General features: G+C 37.3%; 1 protein-coding gene across 1 annotated transcript; it reads right to left on the reverse strand.

The window, feature by feature from the left end:
- Positions 1 to 9,681: 9,681 nt before the first annotated feature.
- LOC145160746 (protein S40-4-like) lies at positions 9,682 to 10,590 on the reverse strand. The gene has a single exon (XM_079080056.1). The coding sequence runs from the start codon at positions 10,471 to 10,473 to the stop codon at positions 9,988 to 9,990; it is 486 nt and encodes a 161-aa protein (XP_078936182.1). The 5' UTR covers positions 10,474 to 10,590; the 3' UTR covers positions 9,682 to 9,987.
- Positions 10,591 to 20,521: the final 9,931 nt, after the last annotated feature.

Raw genomic sequence — 20,521 nt, forward strand, 5'->3', positions numbered from 1 at the left:
ATGTGAATTTGTCAAAACCATAATCATATGACAAGGTTAGTGACAAATCCAAACTCATATGGACTGAACTTGTGCAACCTTAACTTCTTGCCACCTGGCAGCACAAGGGCCTGCCATTGCTTCCAAGTTGTTATACAACCAATTAAGAACTCTCAGAACTAATATGTCAACACGAAAGGTTATAAACCTCAATTCGTGTGCTAGTGATAAACTACAGGTTTTATTCTTGATTAGACTCTTTCAAGATCTTTTAGACTCCCATTGTCCTCTTGACATATAAGACTCTCTTGCGAAGACCCATTCCTTGACAAAACAAATATTCAACAGATAGTGCGGATTCTTATCAAGACAAACACTTCACACAATTGGCCTAAGTTGGTCTCTGTTTTATCCAAAACATCACAACTTACCAATTTCAAATGTACAAGAGTAGAACACATTTTACTCTTACATTTGACAAGTGTTAATAAACCTTCTTTAAGATGTGTCACTTAAGTTACAATCTTGGAGTATGACTCTAAGACTTGTTTTGGAACGAAGTATGACTCATCTTCTTGATTTAACCATTTCAACAATTCATGACTCCTTTTCTTAGCCATAAGAATGCACTAAGATGTCCCTAGATGATGAATTGTGATATGGTCTCACAATCATTAAGATGATCATAAAACATGATACTAAAGTACTCTCCCATCTTTTCAGATTTGAGAAACTTTTATCTTTCTGCCAAATTTGATTCTTCTCATTCGTTCTGCCATACATTGAAACTTTTCCAATGCTTCAGAATTATACTTAAACTTGTAAGTATAACCATATTTACTGAACTTCAGTAAATCATAACGAATAATCTTATTGAACTTTGTGGTGGACTTGACCAATGCACAAGAATGTGTACTCGATCCCTTAGTCCTTCACTTGACTCACATATCCATGTGAACAATGAACTAGTCTTAATCTTCCAAAGATGAAAATTCTCATTCACCATACAATACAACTTGCATAATTCCAAGTTTCTATCCAAGTAAAACTTGGTTGATGAGAATCTTTCCTTATTTGGTAAATTATGACACTACCACAAACAAAATAATCAAATCCATTTTCCACTGTTGCTATCAATGGAATCATATAAACAACTATTTTTCACAAATGCCATTGTAAGGATACTTAAAATAAATAAAATCAAAAATTTTCTTTTATTTTAAAACTTGCGGAAAAACTTATCCTTACAATGCAAATGCATATGAAAAACTATGTTGTTATCTATTCCTAAGCAATCTATCACAACTCTTTAAGCAACAACTCAAAATTCTGATCACCGAACCATGCGATCGAAATCCATCTGCGCGATCAGAATCAGCTTACATTTCTTTAAGCTTCCTCTCTTTTCTTTGATTCTTAAAACTTCAACATGTGACCCAGTCACATCATGTAATAAGAATCTCAAAATGGGAACTTAATAGAGTTAGATAGTGGACTTACCTGAAGCAGAGTCAAATTATTTTTTGACTTGACCAACCTTATGATCTTTCAGGTAAATATGGCAGCTTTGCAACCAATGCCCATTCCTTTGGCAATATAAGCATATGGACTCTTTGGGAATGGTACACGAGATTGTCTTAGACTTAGCCTTTCTCTTTACCATTTGGTCAACCGAGTTGACTATGGCCGACCCCTTTCCATTGGGAAGAGAAAGCTTTTCTGTATTTTCAATGTCCATGGAAGTTTGGGAAGTTGATCTTCTAATCAAATTTGCTTTACCAGTGCTCCAAATCATTGTTGATTCATCAGCACCTAGCAAATAGATAAGATCATTAAGGGTCAGGTCATAGTCTGTTTCATAGTAGTCCCAAAGGAAACTCACTATGTGACTTCGAAAGTGATTGAACTACCAACTTTCTCAAGACTTTGACACCCAACTCTCTCAGCTTGTCAATATGTGACTTCATCTCCAAGATGTGAGCACACATAGACCTTGCTTGCCAATAGGGCTTGATTGACCTTGAACTATTCAAGAACTTGTGGGTTAGGGAGAATAATTGGAGGAGGTGGAGGAAGTAAAGTATGATTTCCATGAGCCAACCACGGGACATCATCTTCATTAGGAAAGCTTGTTCCATGAGATTTGGGAAGATCATAGTTGTCTGAACCAGACATTTACAATGGGAGAAATTCAATTTAGTTGATTTAAAGTCCTTAATATAACACCCAATATGAAATATTAAGGCTAGGACCCAACACAATACTTTTATAACTTGGAAGAGGGATGTCGTAATCCAAGCTATAAAATATTTGAAGGCAGGCGAATGACGATTCACCAGTTTCCACCATGAAAAACGAAATAGAAATATTATGTTTTAATTGGATTTGAAACTCCTAGATCTTTTGAGATTCATTGAACTTTTCAATGACATGTTTCAATCTCGATTGTGCCCTCTCAAGTTTTGTGACTGGGATGCCGAGGATCACAAAACAAGGTGTGAATAACCATGCAAATATACTTGGTACCCTTAATGTTTATCACTTAATCGATGTGCCGGTTAACCACACGCGCTCCACCGATCCTATGATAAACATTAAGTTACCCTTTGCCTACCTTGTTAAATCCAGGTTAGTGTGCCGGTTAACCACACACGCTCCACTAACGACTTAAGCAAAGTGCGAAGTGTAATTTCATGGGTTAGCACCAAATTCATATTTTCCTAAAGTAACTAAGATTGGGAATTTCTAAAAGGTTTAGTTACTTTATATTTATCATTATACTTATAATGAAAATTATAGTCCTTGTCCTACCCATTCGGCTAACGACCCTCCACCAGTCAAGGAAGCGGTGGGTGAGAGTGGACACCCATTAAGTTGCCATTTTATAGGCAACGACCTTATACCCCCTTTATAGACCGGCTTCGTGAATGAGGCCTACTAACGATAAGACTGACTTGCTCTTATACATATATATATATATATATATATATATATATATATATATATATATATATATATATTATTAACTTATAATACTATAAAGTATAAGGTTTGAATTTTAACTTTTAAAACTCTAGGGTTTGGAATTAAAGTGTGTGTGAGACTTTACAAATTCCAAAACTTGAGGGCAAGTTTTGAACTATTCAAAAACTTTTGGATTTTCATAACTTATGAGTTTAATTAAGGTTTTAAAAACTTTAATGAAGAGACTCTTGAACATCCATAACTTGAGGATAAGTTATGGAGTTCATAAAACAAAAAGACTCTTCAATTTTGTAACCAATGCATTTTAATGGATCTTTAAAAGAAATGACTTTTGGTAATCCATAACTTGAGGACAAATTATGGACTCCATTAAAATACATTTAGATCAAGAATTAACTAACAAACAATTTTGCAAATAATTCCTATGATCTACCAAAACTCATAAGTGTATGAACAATCATATCAATAATTTCAAGAATTACATAAATACACATAAAGCTTGAAATTTTGATAACAACTTTGAAATTGGTTTACCATAATCATTACCACATCAAAAACAGGTTTATAAGTCCAAAACAGTTTAAGGTAATGATTCTAGACCAATTCCAGCCTTAAAACTCGAAGATATGCTGTCAGGGGGTCCAACTCGTCGAGTGCATGAACCAACTCGTCGAGTTGGATGAATTTAGGCATGGAATCGTCGAGTCCCTTAATGGACTCGGCGAGTCAGCTGTCCAGATAGCATACAAACTTCGATTTTCAACAATTTGCATCAAGTATAAAAGAAAACAAGCCTAGGCTCTGATACCACTGATGAGATTTGAGCATTCTAACACTCCTATGGTGTACATGCAAACCTCTAAACATTGGATCTATGTTTTCTCTATTATACATGCAAATATTCAATATTCCAAGGTTTTATCCTAACTAGCATAATATAAAGCAACTATACGACAAAATCCTAGTTAGATAACATACCTTGTGACGTGGCTTGAAGTTTTGAACTTTAAGAGCTTAGCCCCCATAGTGTGGAAGCCTCAAGTGGAATCACAAATCACCAAAAACACCTTGGAAAACTTGAGAGAATAGAATGCACTTATAGAAATCGGCCCACCCTTTGTCCTCACACACTAGTGCCAATTTCAAGTGCCAAGGACCTCTTTATATAGTATGGAGGATTAGGGTTACATTCATGTAAACCCTAATACCCATGACCTTTCATTTCCATAGGATCCATGGGTTAAACACTCCATGGACTATCCATGAAAGCTTAGCCCAACCTAAATGAACTTGGCCCATTCCATATATATATATATATATATATATATATATATATATATATATATATATATAAGAGTCCATATTTAATTAGTTCCTTTTGATCACTAAATTAATTCTAAATTACTTCTTGATCAATACTAATTAAATAATATGATTCCATATTAATATATTAGAACTTATAATATATTAATATAAATCACAAACATACTATTCTCAAAAGACTATCCATATATAATTGTTCCGGTGAAGTGCAACCCAAATGGACCATGCCAAGTCGGGTCGAATACATACCAATTATAGTTATGGACTCAGACACTAATCCAACAGAACATTCATATCAACAATTTCAAGAATCATATAAACATATATAAGACTTGAAACTTTGATAATAACCTTTGAAAATGGATTAGCATAATCATTACCACATCAAAAAACAGATTTTATAAGTCCAAAACAGTTTAGGGTAATGATTGTAGTCCATTTCCAGCAACAAAACTCGAAAATCATCACTCTGGGCCTCCTACTCGCCGAGTGCAAGAACCTACTCGACGAGTAGGATGATATTTCACTTGGACTCGTCGAGTTCACTGAACAGTGACCATATTTTCGACATTTTTCAGCAATTTGCATCAAGTATAATGAAAACAAGTCTAGGCTCTGATACCACTGATGAGGTTTGAGCATTCTAACACTCCTATGGTGTACATGCAACCCTAGAAACCTTGGATCTATGTTTTCTCTAATATACATGCAAATTTGATTTTTCCAAGTTTTTCATCCTAACTAGCATATCATGGGGTACTTGTAACATAAAATCTAGTAGAATGACATACCATTTTCCTTGTGGTTGATTGCTTGGAGTTTTGAGAGCCTAGCACCAATAATGTGGATGCCTCAAGTGGAATCACAAATCACCACACAACTTGGAAAAACTTGAGAGAACAGTATGCACTTGTAGAAATCGGCCCACCTTTGTTCTCACACACACTAGTGCCATTTCATGTGCCAAAGACCTCTTTATATAGTATGGTGGATTAGGGTTACATCCATGTAAACCCTAATACCCATGACCTTTCATTTCCATAGGATCCATGGGTTAAAAACTCCATGGACTATCCATGTAAGCTTAGCCCATCCTAAATGAACATTGGCCCATTCTATATACATAAGATTCCATACTTAATTAGTTTCTTTTGATCACTAAATTAATTCCAAATTAGTTCTTGATCAATACTAATTAAATAATATGATTTCATATTAATATATTATAACTTATAATATATTAATAAATCATAAATATACTATTCTCAAAAGATTATCCATACAAATTGTTTCGGTGAAGTGCAACCCAAATGGACCATGCCGGGTCGGGTCAAGTACATACCAAATATAGTTACGGACTTAGACACCTTATCCAACAGATGGGCCATAATTGGGCCTTGATGATTATGAGATATTGGACCATTAGAATGCCAAATGTTTGGACTGGAAATTGGGTCTTAGGATAAGACCATGTAGAGGTTTGGGCCCAATTTGGAAAATTGGGCCATATGTTGGGCTTTGGTTCATAGTTTGACTTTTAGGCCTTTGGATTAGGCTTTGAGCTTGAATCAAACTAAGATGGGGGTAAAGTAGTCTTTTACCCCAAGCATGGACTTATGGTGATGTATTGGAACCCAATTAATAATTGGGTGTTATTTTGATGTTGAGAGTTCGGGAATCTGTCATCCAACAGCTTGAGTTTTGTCCGCGGGACTTCAGCAGTGCGAGGTGAGTTACCTTCCAGTAGAAGTGGGTCTAAGGCACCAATGTCGGCCCACTAGTCGGAGATATAGTAGAGATGATTGTCTTTGTGATAACTGTCTAGTATGTCAATATCTGTTATGTTTTATGTGCTCGTATACTATGTTATTATGTGGTAGTGGTAGGAGGGGGTGAAATAGTCCCTGTTTACCGGTTGAAAGATACCGAAGGGGTAGGCCAGCACCCAGATATGCTAGGCAGTATATGATTTATATGTATATGCTAGGGTATTATGTGGTAGTGGTAGGGGTGAAATAGTCCCCCGTTACCGGTTGAAAAATACCGAAGGGGAGGCTAGCACCCAGTTATGCTAGGCAGTTAGCGGTTGAAAGATACCGAAGGGGAGGCCAGTACCCAGTTATGCTAGGCCGTTACCGGTTGAAAGATACCGAAGGGGAAACCAGCACCCAATTATACTAGGCAGTTACCGGTTGAAAGATACTAAAGGGTAGGCCAGCACCCAGACATGCTAGGCATTATGTGTCTATATGGTATGTGGTATGATGGAGAAACTCACTAAACTTCGTGCTTACAGTTTTCAGTTTTGGTTATGTTTTCCGCACATGAGATCTCTGGGATTACACTCTGATATTATTTTATGATAACATGTTTTGATTATTGACATTTTGGTTTCATGGGATGTTATTATGGATGTTTTCTTATACTGTTGGTTTTATAATAACTTTATTAAAATGAAATTTTTGGTCTTGAATTTTGGGATGTTACACATTGTTTTAACTCCTTCCCATTTACAACAACTAAAATATCCTCTGCTCGAACGATAACTCGACATGCCTCGTCCAATTCCTCCTTTAACATATGGAAACATTGGCAAGATCTTACAATAAGCACAATATAATAAAAAAATAATTATATAAAAGAGTGGGGGGGGGGGGGGGGCGAGTGCAAATTAAAATATACCATCAGAAGATGATCTAGAAGGATCATGAATCTCGACCAAATTGCATGCCTTTGACGAAGACCTATTCATCACCCCATGCAAAAAATCATTAAAGTGGCTTGAAAAAGACACATGTTTATGTTTACCAACAATGGTACTTGGAATAGGGGCATGAAGGGGAGTCACGTCAGCATCAATATCCCCATCAAAATCAAAGAGTATGTTGGAAAAACCATTATCCAAATGTAGCAACCAAAAGTTGATTTACGGAGAAAACATCTAACCCAAACACAACAAGATGCAAAGACGACCTGGTGGGATCAACAAAAGATACATGAACAGTCTTAGTGGATATAACTTTTTCCACAACGAGATCCTGGGGAGCGATCCCACCAGACACGTAGGAAGAAAAATTAAAGTGCATTTATTCTTCACTACAACAATAAATGCAATCAAGAGTAAATTCAAGCAACAGTAAAAGCAAGCATTTATTAATTATATAAAGTGATACCAAGATACATTACCACATCAAGGAACAACAAGAAGAACATTCATCCACCTGGAGAATTCACTAACAAGACATGTATCTCATCACGAGCTTTCCAAATGAGACTCGTGCCACACTAGGCAAGTAAAACCTATGGGAAGAAACAAATTTTAATGCAATAACGGGAAAAAGAGGAAATAAACTTATATAAACCAGTGGTTAAAGGATCTTCATCATCCACATTCGATAACGACCCAAGGACGTTAGGAAGAAACATGCTACTTGAATCCACCCAACAAAATATCCATTTCCATCCACTGGTCGTCCATGGGAGATCATGAATTAAAGGAAAATGAGGACTACTGAAAGCATACTAGTCACTATATTTCTTCAAATGATAGAAGTATCGAAAAAACGGTACACTCAAAGGTATAGGAAGACACACAAAATACCTCAAAGGCTATAACTTTCGAAACATCGTTAGGACATAGTTGTATTAGATGGACGCGATACGAACATAACACTTCAAGAAAAAAAAGAGCTAAGAGGAAGTCTCAACCCACAAACAAGGTGCCTAAGGTAGAACCCTAATGTGAAGTTGTCAACGTCGGAAAGAATAAATGACATGTCAAAGGCCCCTGTCGGAGGTTCAATAATAGAGGAAGAAGAAGAGGGCAGTAAAACACCATGCACGATAGACAAGTGGTACTCATGAACATACCCGTCTAAAGTGAAGTTGTCAACATCGGAAATAATAGGTGACATGTCAAAGGCCATGTCAGAAAAGGACGTGGAAAAAGCGAGAGGTACAAAACAAAGAAGGTTCCAAAATCTCATTATCCAATATATAAAGATATGAATCGGTTAAGCATTAATTAGTCAATCTAATCAATCAAATGGATGTGACTAACCGACGGGTTGACTGCATTTAATGAAGATTGCAACTGACTCATGCGCGTCATTTCGATTACCAAGAGCGATCATAGTGTCAACGACAAAGAATTGGAGCCATTTTTACCCTTCAGGAGACTTAACGGTGTATCTGGGTCGGCCAAACAAGCAAATATCGACCCGAGAACACTAAAACTCAATGGCAAGAAGTATTCATCGTTGTGCAAGAATTAACTACAGGTCAATAGAATTGCACGTTGGGCAAGTGCCTTAGAACAAACATATTCCAAGAAAAGCATAACATACAGATACCCGTAATAAACAAATATAAAGAGGTACAAGGCAAGTAGGTGCTGCCCTTACGCGGACTATGCAAGAAATCGGGTAAGTGCTTGAACTAACCTTTTTTGGAAATCTATAAAAGCAAGCATCACCAAAGGAAAGAGGTAGAACTTTTATGTGATAAGCAATTTTGCAACCTTCATATTCGACATCTAACTTAGGCATCAGAGAGCAATATCGGGGTCTATCACTCGATAGTGCTTTCTAACCTAACATTGTCTATTTTTATAGCATGCTTTCCTATTTGGGCATTAGAAAAGGAGACAACCCAAAAACTAATTAGACATCTGAAAGACTACGTAGCAACACCATTTGATACCCATTAACAATCATGGATTGAAAATTGAACATGGAAACTTGAAAGCAAAATTGATGGGGGTAAAGATCTTCATGGTTATATCTAACTTAGGAAGATAGAAAATGCGATTTGAACACATACAAAAGAGAGACGAGAGTCGACCTGGTGGATGGAGGTGGGCAGTGTGGAGCAGTCGGTGGCCGGTGGAGGGTGGGTGGTAGAGTGGTGGATAGGAGGGTGAAAAACGAATCTAATTCGTAATATGAATGGAGTCGTGAAAGAATAAAAAAAATTGGTCATAGCTTTAGAAAAAGTCTTTAACAACCATTTTTTTATATATTTTGAAGACGAGGTTATAAATCACTATTTTTCTTAAAAGAAAATATAATATAATTTCTCATAATTCTAATAAAGTTTGATGGATATAAACTTTTTTATAACTCAAAAGTATCATGATTATATTTCGAGTTTCAGTGTTACAAATACGCGGAATTCAATTATTTTTTTAAAGATATAATACATATTTACGAAAAATATAACAGATATTTTTTATGGTTTAATTCGAATATGCTCTCTAAAAATTCTCATAACACTTTTGAACCCAACCCGTAATTGGGATGCTGTTTCCTCACTGTTCGACTTTATCTGGTGAAACAACAAATCAGAAAACTCCAACAACATTTTGTTGAAAACTTCAACAACAAACAGAAACACTTCATCAAAACTCAAAACTAATCTCTATTTCATATCAAAATCCAGAATTTACATTCTTAAATCTTAATTAACTACCGATTCTCGCTTCCCATGGCTGTCCAAGAAACGGATTCACCATCACAATTAACAAAAAAGCAAAATCAGACCAAAACGAAGAGATTGCTGAATTGGGGCACAAAAAGGGCATTTACTGGTGTTCGATCAATAAATAATTTGAAGAAAAATGGAGATGGAGATTTCTCTGTTGAGTGTTAATATTCCGCATCCGCAGATATTTAGTAAGAAGAAGTGAAAAAAGGTTCAGTGTTAATCTTCGAACCCGGTTTTCTCCCAAATTGCGTTTCGTACCCTGCTCAGATCTCTTCCTTTCAGAGTCCTCCCGATTCCTTCGTGAACGGAAAATGACGCCATTCTCGTCCTCGCCAGAAACTCATGCGGTGGAATCCGATCTCCAGAGCAGTTATCATCATCATCGAAATCATCGTCGTCACTGTCTCTCCTCCGATTCTCCATGTAATCCTGTTTGAGTATCTTAGACCAGTCCGGAACATTGACCGGCATCGACGACGCCGTTCCTCCAAGCTCTCCTCGCTTCACCGCCACCGACGAAGACCTTTTCGTGATCCGAGAACCCGGCACCGTCTTACGCAACTCCGGAGACACGGAAACATTCCAGACATCTGATTCGTCGAGCTCAAACAACGAATCCGATCCGACGGCACTGTTCCTTTCGTCGGAGATGAACCGGTAGCTTGGTCTAGCTCTAGCATAGTAACTCTTGGATGCCGCCATTACAATGGATTGAAAAATGAAAGTAGTTTACTCTCTAAACAAAATTCGAATATGTCTCAAAACTTTTTTCAATCAATGTATTTTTGCTATTGTTGATGAATGATGAAGATGAACCAAATGATCGTTTTACTCTGCTTTTATAAAGGCTTCCCAATGGATAAGCTTTCTTTCTCTCTCTTAAACTTAAACTATTCTTTATTTTTATTTTTTTCTTTATTTAGTTTTTTACTAAAACAACCTAATATAATATCGTCCAAAATGAAGACCATATTCATATTTTGTAACTATATTTTTGTAATTTATAATTATTTTATGTTATTTTGGTAAATCCATTATCCAATTCTAACTTTGTGGTGTAATGTGATTGGTTAGATTGACGGGGCCGCAATAATTAGTTACCTTAAGTTTATCCAATTTGACCGTAGGACACGTGTCGTACTCGCTAACGGATTTTGAATGTTGGGCGTAAGGGGTAAAATAGGAATTACAGTTTTGAATTTATTTGTCGCGACTCGAGGCTGCGTGGGGGGATTGATCATCTGGTGTGCTGCTTCTCCGGTACATGGAAGTGTGTGGTCCCCAATTTTTGGATAAAGAAGATGAAGACGCGTGTCCGCTCTCTTATTGTGCCACCTGGATGCGTAAGTTAGTGAAAAAGGCACGTGAAGTGAGACCCATTGGGTCCGTCGACCGTCGGGGTTCGGTTGTGACAACTGGCTTTTCTTGTAGCTCTCTCTCAAATGCGCCACAACAACAATCTTTATCGTAGTCTATTTTTTATTATTATATTATATATTATATATTATATATTATATATTATATTTGTTTTTAACAAACTATATGTTAACAAATTAGTTGTGATTTGTATATATTTTTTGATTCTATACAAGCCAATTACGTTTCTTATATACAGATCATATGATTGTAAATGTGCTTAGTATATATTATGAGTCGAATTTTATACATTAGTTATAAAAAATAGTTAGTATGATCAACGTATATACAAGATTATATGATTGTAAATGTGACTACTAGATATATATTTGTTTAAACATATAACAGAAACTTAAAATATTAGGAGCATCTAATCGATTTGGGTTTTTTTAATCAAAATATTCCTTTCTTAAGACTCAAAACGCGAGACTTAAGGGACAATTTGTTGAGTCATTTGTCAATGGATCTTCAATAACAACTCAATCAAGAGTATATAAACGTGAAATTATAAATCAATGAAATTTATTTATAAAAAAGGAGATATGGAAAGGTGGTTTATTGTTTTATGGAATGCAAGATGTTGCACATAATATTTATGTATGTCGATAAAAACATGTCTAATAAAGAATCAATACCAAAAGAACTTGACAAAGAAAAGAATCAAACAATGTACAAATAGTGTACTTGTAAAATTTGGATATTGTGGTTAGTATGTTTGAGATCGTGGCATCTCATATTTGCCAAACGTCAGAAATTATTAAGCCGATTATCTGTTATGTCACTCTATATATGGATCTCTTATATAGCATGCCTATATATTAAAGATGATCAATGACACACGAGTTAAGTACATGTGATGAAATCAAATATGATAAAAGATGATCATGTGTTTGTGCAACGTCTCGTGAGCGTACACAGAGAGCTGTGCACATAAGGTATCATCTGCTCAAACATCCCCATATGGTGATCCAACAAAAGACCATTATAGCAAGGGCATCTACGTTGCATGTAATCTTATCATCCTTAATTTACAACATTATATCCCTTAAACAACATTATTAAATAAAATAATACATAGAAATACCTCCTTTATATAGGATATGGTTAATTTAACTTACCACACCCCTATTGGTCATCCATATATGTATTGGTTGGATAAAATCCAAATCTATCTCATACCATATGTCACCCTTTCCCATACTCTATTGTTGAGGGTCCTACTAAATATGAATGCTTATCGAAACCAATAACACCAACACTTGCAAAATTGGCAACCATAGCAAGGCTATGCTTTGGATAAGCTCCGATGGTGATGGTAAACACTAAAGGCCACCTAGTCGACAATAGTCAAACTAAAAACTTATTACTGTGGCCTTATACCTGATGGCATAACTCACACAACACACACAATCTTATATCGAGGCTGAAGATGTTATTCCTACTTTATGAACATGATGAACATTTTGGTGTTAGTTTCATTGATTTTCGTTGGGATCACTTGAGCATTGGAAGAAATTGAAAATTAGTTGTAATATATATATATATATATATATATATATATATATATATATATATATATATATATATATATATATATATTGATTCTATACATATTTGCAGGTCCGTTGGAGATGGTCTAACAAACCATATGTTAAACAAATTAGTTGTGATTTATATATATTTTTTAATTCTATACAAGCCAATTACGTTTCTTATATACAGATTATATCATTGATTTTTGTTGGGGTCACTTGAGCATTGGAAGAAATTGAAAATAAAAGAAAGTTAAAATTAATGTTATGGAATAATGGAATTCATTCACATAACTTCTTTCATCAATTCGAAAATCTAGCCAATAAGTGGTCACTTCCTCACATTCTATTAGATCTAATCATTGTTGGATACAATAGATAGTTATATCACATAGAATTACATATGATTTCATCTTAAATCGACACATTTGCCCATCAAATTTAATACCTTCATGTTTATTCATTATATAATACATGATATATAAGATTCAAAAAGTGAACTAAATATGATATCATCTTAAATTGACATATTTGCCCATTAAATTTAATACATTTATGTTTATTCATTATATAATATAATATGACATATAAGATTCAAATTAGCATTTCACCTTTTTCCATATTCAAAACCATCATGAATTATTTTCATGATAAATTCGAGATTTGATTCGTTTCTAAAACACAAATAAGATTAACCTTCATTAAAAAAAAATTGAATTAATAAATAATAGCATTGCCAATAATATCTTTTTAATAATCCAATTGAAATTATTAAATATTTAATAGTACCATCAACACATATATTGACAACTATTTTATTCATTAAAAAACTTTCCAAGCTATCAATTCATTGGGTCTCTTTCACTGTTTTATAAAATATCGATTTAAATGGTCTATTTGATCCCATTCATTTGGTGGAGACATTATCTTATTGAGGGAAAAAGCAAACCACATTACACACAAATACATAATTACTCCATCTGTTATTTAATTATCAGCACAATGTTTTATTTATTCCAATATATCTTGTGTATCAATATTTTTATTATTAAATTTGATGATGAAAATGACATATAAATATGATTACTTATACACAAAAACTTATTTTTTTTTCTTTATAAATGGATATTTACAAAAATCCATCAGAAATGTTACCTTTTTTCTATATAAAGAATTTTGAGACATTTTCAAATATATACCCAACAATTTGATATTGACACGACACACGTTTTTCATATATAGGTTTTGAAAATTTGTATTCCGTGTTTATTTGTGTCTGACATGTATTTCAAATTCATGTTTCATGTCTTATACGTGTGATACATGAATTTAACCAATTATAACATATACTATGCGAACATTTGTGCGTTGCGTAGATTAAATTATATAGTTAAATTTTTTGTATATACATGTTAAAAATAAGAAGACATTCATTATAAAATAATAACTCTTACACTAAGTTGATGTATATAATTTTGTAATTATTTTGCATCATATTATAAAATATACATATATCATAATCATATCATTCAATAACATCTATATGCGATTGCGTTTAATTAAATCTAAACATAGTTTTCGAATTGTTGTTACAATTTAACATTATGATTGATTAATTTAGAATTTACTTAATTATCTACTGATTTTTTTAAAAAAAAATTCGATCATGATGGCTAACTGATATAGGAAACATTGTTTGTAAGTTAACGTAATATAACCTTTTCTGTTAATTAATAAAAAAACCACTTATCTGAAAGCTAAGATGTGGAATAGCGCTAGCTAACAAGTAAACGAGTGAATCTTGCGTAAGTGAACGGAATGCTGTTGGCATGTTCGAGCTAAGCAAGTAAACTACTTCTCTTCGTTGCGTAGGCGAAGTGAGTTGGCTGTTTCGAGCTAGGGCTAAGCGAGCCAGAAGTGATCCAAGCTGGAAGTGAGCCGGAGTTCGTAGGCTAAGTGAACAGGGAGCAACGGCTGATCGAAAAGCGAAGATAGGCGCATAGTTCAGTGATCTACAAGAGTGGTAGAGGTCCCGATCAAGATCCGAACAACAAGGAGCACTCAACTACTAGTCTAGTCTAGTAGTCGTCTTTTTCTATTAGTTGCGATGCAAACAGGCCTTTACTTAACTTATGAGATTAGTTGAGTAGGCTTGCCTTAGTTGTCTGCTATAAGATAGCTAGTTTTGGGGCTTTCGACATAAAAAAGCCTATCCAGCTTGGCTTCGCTATCGCTCATGACTTGTATTGTAGTCGGCCCGGAATGCCTCTGTACTCTTTCTAATGCTAATGTCTTATTCCTTAATTCATTTTTTATTTGAGTTGCGGTAGCTTCCGCGCCAGCAAGATAGGGCTCAGCCAAAGCAATACTAAGCGAGAAAAGCCCTTTCTATCTTCTTAGTCATAGTCAAGCAAGTTTTCGCCTTTATTGAGGTAAACAACCTTACTAATAAAGTGGCAACAAGCACCTTCTTTCTCAAAGTAAACTTTCTCCCTTCTTGCTTTTGTTTTCAATAAGGCTCGCGCAGGGGCGCTCACCTTTTTTGGCTCCTTCCCGGCCCGGAAGTTCGCTTCTGACGACTAGCTTCTACCGCTAGCGCTTGGACTTGGAAGCAAAGCTAAAGCTACCTTGAATCAAATCAATCAATGAATGAAAAAAAAAACCGCTTACCGAGAAATAGAAAGGAAGGACAAGTTGGTTTGAGGACCCGTTGGTCAAAGGAAAGGGGGGTCCTGATTCCGGGACGGAGCCGTATGACGCGAGAGTCTCACGTACGGTTCCTTTGAGAAGGGTGTGATACCACCACCTATCAGGCCCGACGAGCGGTCCACGGAGCTGCATCCCTACTCACCTGGTCCATGCACATCGCTCTCTCCAGGAGGTTGGCCGCCTATCCTAGATCTTCCCATTTCAAATAAGATCCCGGGCTCGATCCGATTTAGTATCAAGGTGATTCTTTTTCTGTTCCTATATATATGGGTCCGTGCAGCATTTCCACGATATCGTTATGATCAATTAATGGGACTTGGCCGGAAAGTGTTCTTGCCTCTATCATTAGCTCGGGTAGTCCCCGTTTCTGGTGTTTTAGTCACCTTTCAATGGCTCCCTTAATTATGTGCGAGGAATTGCCCTATTGAGTAATGGGAAGCGGGCTACTCCCCGAAAATGCCCCGCCCCTAGGTTCATTTGTCGTTGGGGCTAAAAATCTTCCTTGCTCGTTCCTAGGTCTTTTATTCCATTATTTTGGATCGCCGTATTATTTCACTCACTGAGTTCTGTAATTCATTTCTCTTTTCTGAATAGTTGGTTGTGTTGGATGATTGATGGGTAGTCTTAGATTTAGGTTCTTTTTCAAAATATGCACAAATCTTTTTAGGTTAGGTGATGTAAGCTTCATTTACAGTTTTCCGGCTTTTTTCGAGCTTCAAAAAGGCTTTAATTATTGTTTCTCCATTCAGGTTTTCTTCATTTATTGTTCCATTTCATCTATGCGGTGTGATTTCTGGCTTCTGTTATATTTTTATATTTCTTTCTTTTCTTTTTCTTCCTTTCTATTGAAAAGGAGTCCGCTTTCTTCGCACTCATGAAAACAACCTGAAGCTGGAGGGACCAGGAACTAGTGGGAGTGGGAGCCAAAATAGGGCAAGAGCACTGGAAGTCACAGTAGCAGGCATCATATTAAGTTTGGCGCTAACGGAATCCATTTCGAGCAAAGGTATTCTCATATCACGGACAAGCCGGATCATGAAGAAGGGGTAAGTGGGCGGGCAAAAAAGGGTTAGTTCAGTTTGAAATCGACGATTCGTTCCGTTTTTTCAAAGAAAAAGGGGTAGTTAAGAGCATCAATTTCGCCTTTTTATATCTTATAGAAAAGAGAGGAAGTCTAGCGCCGGTCCTAAAAGGAAGATGCTTTGGGGCATTCGGTAACTACCTAGTATGCTCTACTCTCTCCCGCCTTTAAGGACTCACGGCAGGAGAGCGATGAGTCCGTTCCCTCACTCCCACTAAAAGAAAACTCAATGCAAAACCGCTCGGGACCCATCCTCCAATGGGGCCCTTCTCTCAATTGTCGATCCTAACAGGGAGCTACATTTCTTTTTTTTATTTAGCGTAAGTAGAATTAACATAAGTAGTTTAAGTAGTAGCGCGTTACCACCCTGAAAATAAAACCCTAGGGGGGAATCCTTTATTCTCAATCAAGATGCCTCAACTGGGGAAATTCACTTCGAAATTGATGTCGGAGGGTTTTTCCTCTTCTCTTAAGAATTTATCTGATAGGAACAGGCTAAACAAAAAGAAAAGGGGCTGTTTTTCGTCGGAATAGGGGCCTGTTGACACAATCCCATTTCTTTCTCCCTATTTTTCCCATGTATTTCTTGGAAAAACCAAGGCAATTGAATTGAATTAGCAAGTCTCTAGACTGATTTACTGGAGCAGGAGAAGTCACATCACTGAATCAAGATGCCACTAACTTTATTCCTTACGCTTTTTCCGATGTTCGGGTCGGCTTTCTTTGTCGGACGTTTTATAGGAACGGACAGCTGCCCCATAATTTCCACCGTCATCGCTTTATTATTACTTTTGGTCACTTTAATACTGGTTTATATAATTTGAGTTTCCAAAGGGAAGAAGAGTTCTTTTCTTTTCTTCGTCATTCTCATTCTAATTTACGTATTCTGTACTTTTGCTAGATATTTGTGTTTTTCTCTGCTGGCAGGAATGACAAGCGCTTGCATTTGGCAAGTATCTTCCGAAAGTGGAAATGAAAGTAGTCTTCCGGTTTTGGAGTCTTCCTCGAGCAGTGAATCATTGGCTACGTTTAGAGCCGAAATAGCGGCCGATAACGAAGCTGAGATTTATGCTCGCATACGGAGTCTCCAGAGCCGTGATTACTACAACCTTCCTCCCCAGAATAATCCCGGGGAGTATGAGGGGCTTGATCACAATAACTTCGAGCAAGCTATTGATGTGCCCCATTATAGGGCCATACTTGATAGAGAATATTTTGAACTCACAGTATTAGAAAGAAAGGGTCTATTGCAAGATAGGCTCTTCGATCTTATGTTTGGTGAGCAAAAGATTTATCGTATCATGGAACTTTCGCCATATACGAATATAAGGGCGGAGGCGTACGACTTCCTTGAGGGTAAGGTGGAGCCGGTGAGCTCTTTGCAACATTCCTTCCAACGGGATATCATGGACGGGAGTCTGAATTTCTTTATTCAGGATATAAACCAAAGCGGTAGAAATTCACAAATATACCGTGAATTCTACTCCCACTTTACCGATGAGGGATTCCGCCTCAAGTTCGGATTACCCCTACCTTAAAGGTCACGCTTTCTTTTTGGATCAGACCGCTCTTGGTCTTCGAACTAGTCATTAATGGTCGGCTTCATTGGTACCCTTTCGGTATGCGTTGCGAACACTTTCATTTTTAGCGTCTCATCTTCTCTATAGAAGCAAAACTCGAACGGATAGAACAGATGGTCCAACTACAAAACTTTTTCTTTTTCATTACTTCCATGGTCGTGCCTCGTGGCACGGCAGCACCCATACTATTGAAATGGTTCGTCAGTAGAGATGTTCCCACAGGTGCCCCTTCTTCTAATGGTACTATAATTCCTATTCCTATCCCTTCATTCCCTCTTTTGGTCTATCTACATTCCAGGAATTTCATACGCTCCACGGACGGAGCAAAAAGCGGAGTCTTGGTCAGAGCAAGCCGACCTATTCTATTACCAGACATAATTGGGGGAAGCTCATCCGAAACTAGAGCTAGAAAGGCCTTATTTCGTTTCGTTCCTGTTCTTCATTTCCTTCTTATCGAAAAAAGGGGGATTTCTCATATTTAGAATCTTTCTGCGGTGTGCTCCGTTTACTATTCTTTCGTACTTTCTTCTCTTTACCACGCGATAGGTCAGCGAAGCGTGAGCGGGCACGGAGAAGGAAAGGCCAAAGACTTCAGCCTAACGGGAATGAGCAAGGACGAAATGACAAGATGAGGCGCCCTGGGCACCCCCATTTAGAAAGAAGGGCCGAAGTTTTTGGGCCTGTAGCTTTACCCGTCCCCCCTGAGTCGGGCGGTGCTTGTGTGGGGGGTGCGCCACCAGAAATCGGGCTTGAAGCTCTCACCTTACCAACGAGCCGACAGCTGATGGCTGTTGGTCACGACTACTACAAAAAAGCCCCAATGAAGATGAATATTTCACATGGAGGAGTGTGCATCTTTATGTTGGGTGTTCTTCTGTCGTGCGACCCGGCGACTTATGTGCGACCTGTGGCCCACGCCTCCTATTTGTTCAGGGCGGGCGGCGTGAACTCTGATTCGATCCGGGTATTCAATCCCGCCGCTGAGATGCTCAGTTGACTCCTTAACCTTGATAGGAAGATGGCTTATTCAATAATTCGTGCACAAGGGTAAGGAACTTTGGATGAACTAATGCGAATGGGTGTAAGCCTCGCTGCTCGGAAACACCCAGTGCTGACCACACTGAGAGACACGAAAGCGCAGGTAACGCAAGTTGGCGAAGTGGCGTTAAGCATCCCTAGCGGTACGAAAAGAGAGGTCGTGATGATATCATCTACGTCCGTACCGCTCCTCGTGGAGTAGATCACAAATCTTTACCAAGTGCCAGAGATTGGTTTGGAACTTTCTTGAAGCATCAAGCCTGGCATCCCAAAGCCAGCGTAGTCCAGGCGAACTCAATAATCCGATTTTCAAAACTGTGCCCAGCCAGCCTATCCCAGATCGGGCACTTATCAACGATCGACGTGACATGAGTCAAAAGACAAGGCTTCTAGTTCCAAGCGCTTGCCCTCATGCCTGGTAAGGTCCTCCAAGGAAGAGGCACGAGCTAATCTTTTACTGGATGAAGGTCGGGGCGGTATAAAGGATAGGCTAGTCCAGCTAGATTCTCTCAAGCTAAAAGGGTAGTTTACCCGCATTGGCATTTGTAACAAAAAGAAAGACTTTGAAACCAGTTAAGACTTCAATGATTTATTTCTATATACAAAAAAGTAGGTGATAAATAAAAAGAAAGACTTACAGTATGAACTGTAAGAAAGGTTTAAACTATTGATTTTACCCCGCCTAAAGAAAGAAATTATAACACGAGGAAGAAAGCCTACGGACAGCCTAATCTTCATCTCTAGAGGTTTGGAAGGAGATGTCTATGCAGTGACTGGAGTTCAAGAAGGAAGGACATTCTATTAAAGTAAAAGGAAGGGAAGCAAGATCATAAAGGCCAATGTCAGGTCTTTCTCGCCAACTCGGATTCGGATAGTTGATTCCCGATTGGTTAAGCTGTTGACATCCAAAGGAAGATGTGACATTAGAATCTTCCGTGGCAGAAGCCTATGGATAGAGATCACCTTCTCCGCTCTACGCTGACTTGGTCAAGGTACTAAAATAAAGTAAAGAAGATCATTGAAATCAGTGCCGTCTTCTCGGGTCAGAATTAAGGGAAGATAATTACTGAAGCTGGCTGGCTTGAAATTGAAAGAAAGGTCGCTTCAAGAAGCTATGCCGGATCCTTTCGTTGTTCTCTCGCTCCTCTCTCGGGACTGTAAATGGATTAGAAACCTTTGGCATTACATTCAAACTTGAAACAAGGCATGTGTAACCGAGTCAGGGTCGTAGCGATAGGACTAGTAAAGTCAAGCCTTACCTTACTCTTGCAAGTCTTTTCGTGTGCTTTGTTGTTCTCAGATGCTACATAACGGCTCCTATAGCAGAATAACCGCTATTAGTACGAATCCAGCACTAACTTAACTGGTCTGGTATAGTAAGCCATTCTGACTTC

This window comes from Lactuca virosa, chromosome 2 (genome assembly GCF_052849685.1).
Source record: "Lactuca virosa cultivar CGN04683 chromosome 2, Lactuca_virosa_CGN04683_v6, whole genome shotgun sequence".
In the NCBI taxonomy this organism is placed as follows: Eukaryota; Viridiplantae; Streptophyta; class Magnoliopsida; order Asterales; family Asteraceae; genus Lactuca; species Lactuca virosa.

What these genes read in the sequence shown, in the direction of transcription:
- LOC145160746 (XM_079080056.1), bottom strand. Translation starts at nt 10,473, where the DNA reads ATGGCGGCATCCAAGAGTTACTATGCTAGAGCTAGACCAAGCTACCGG.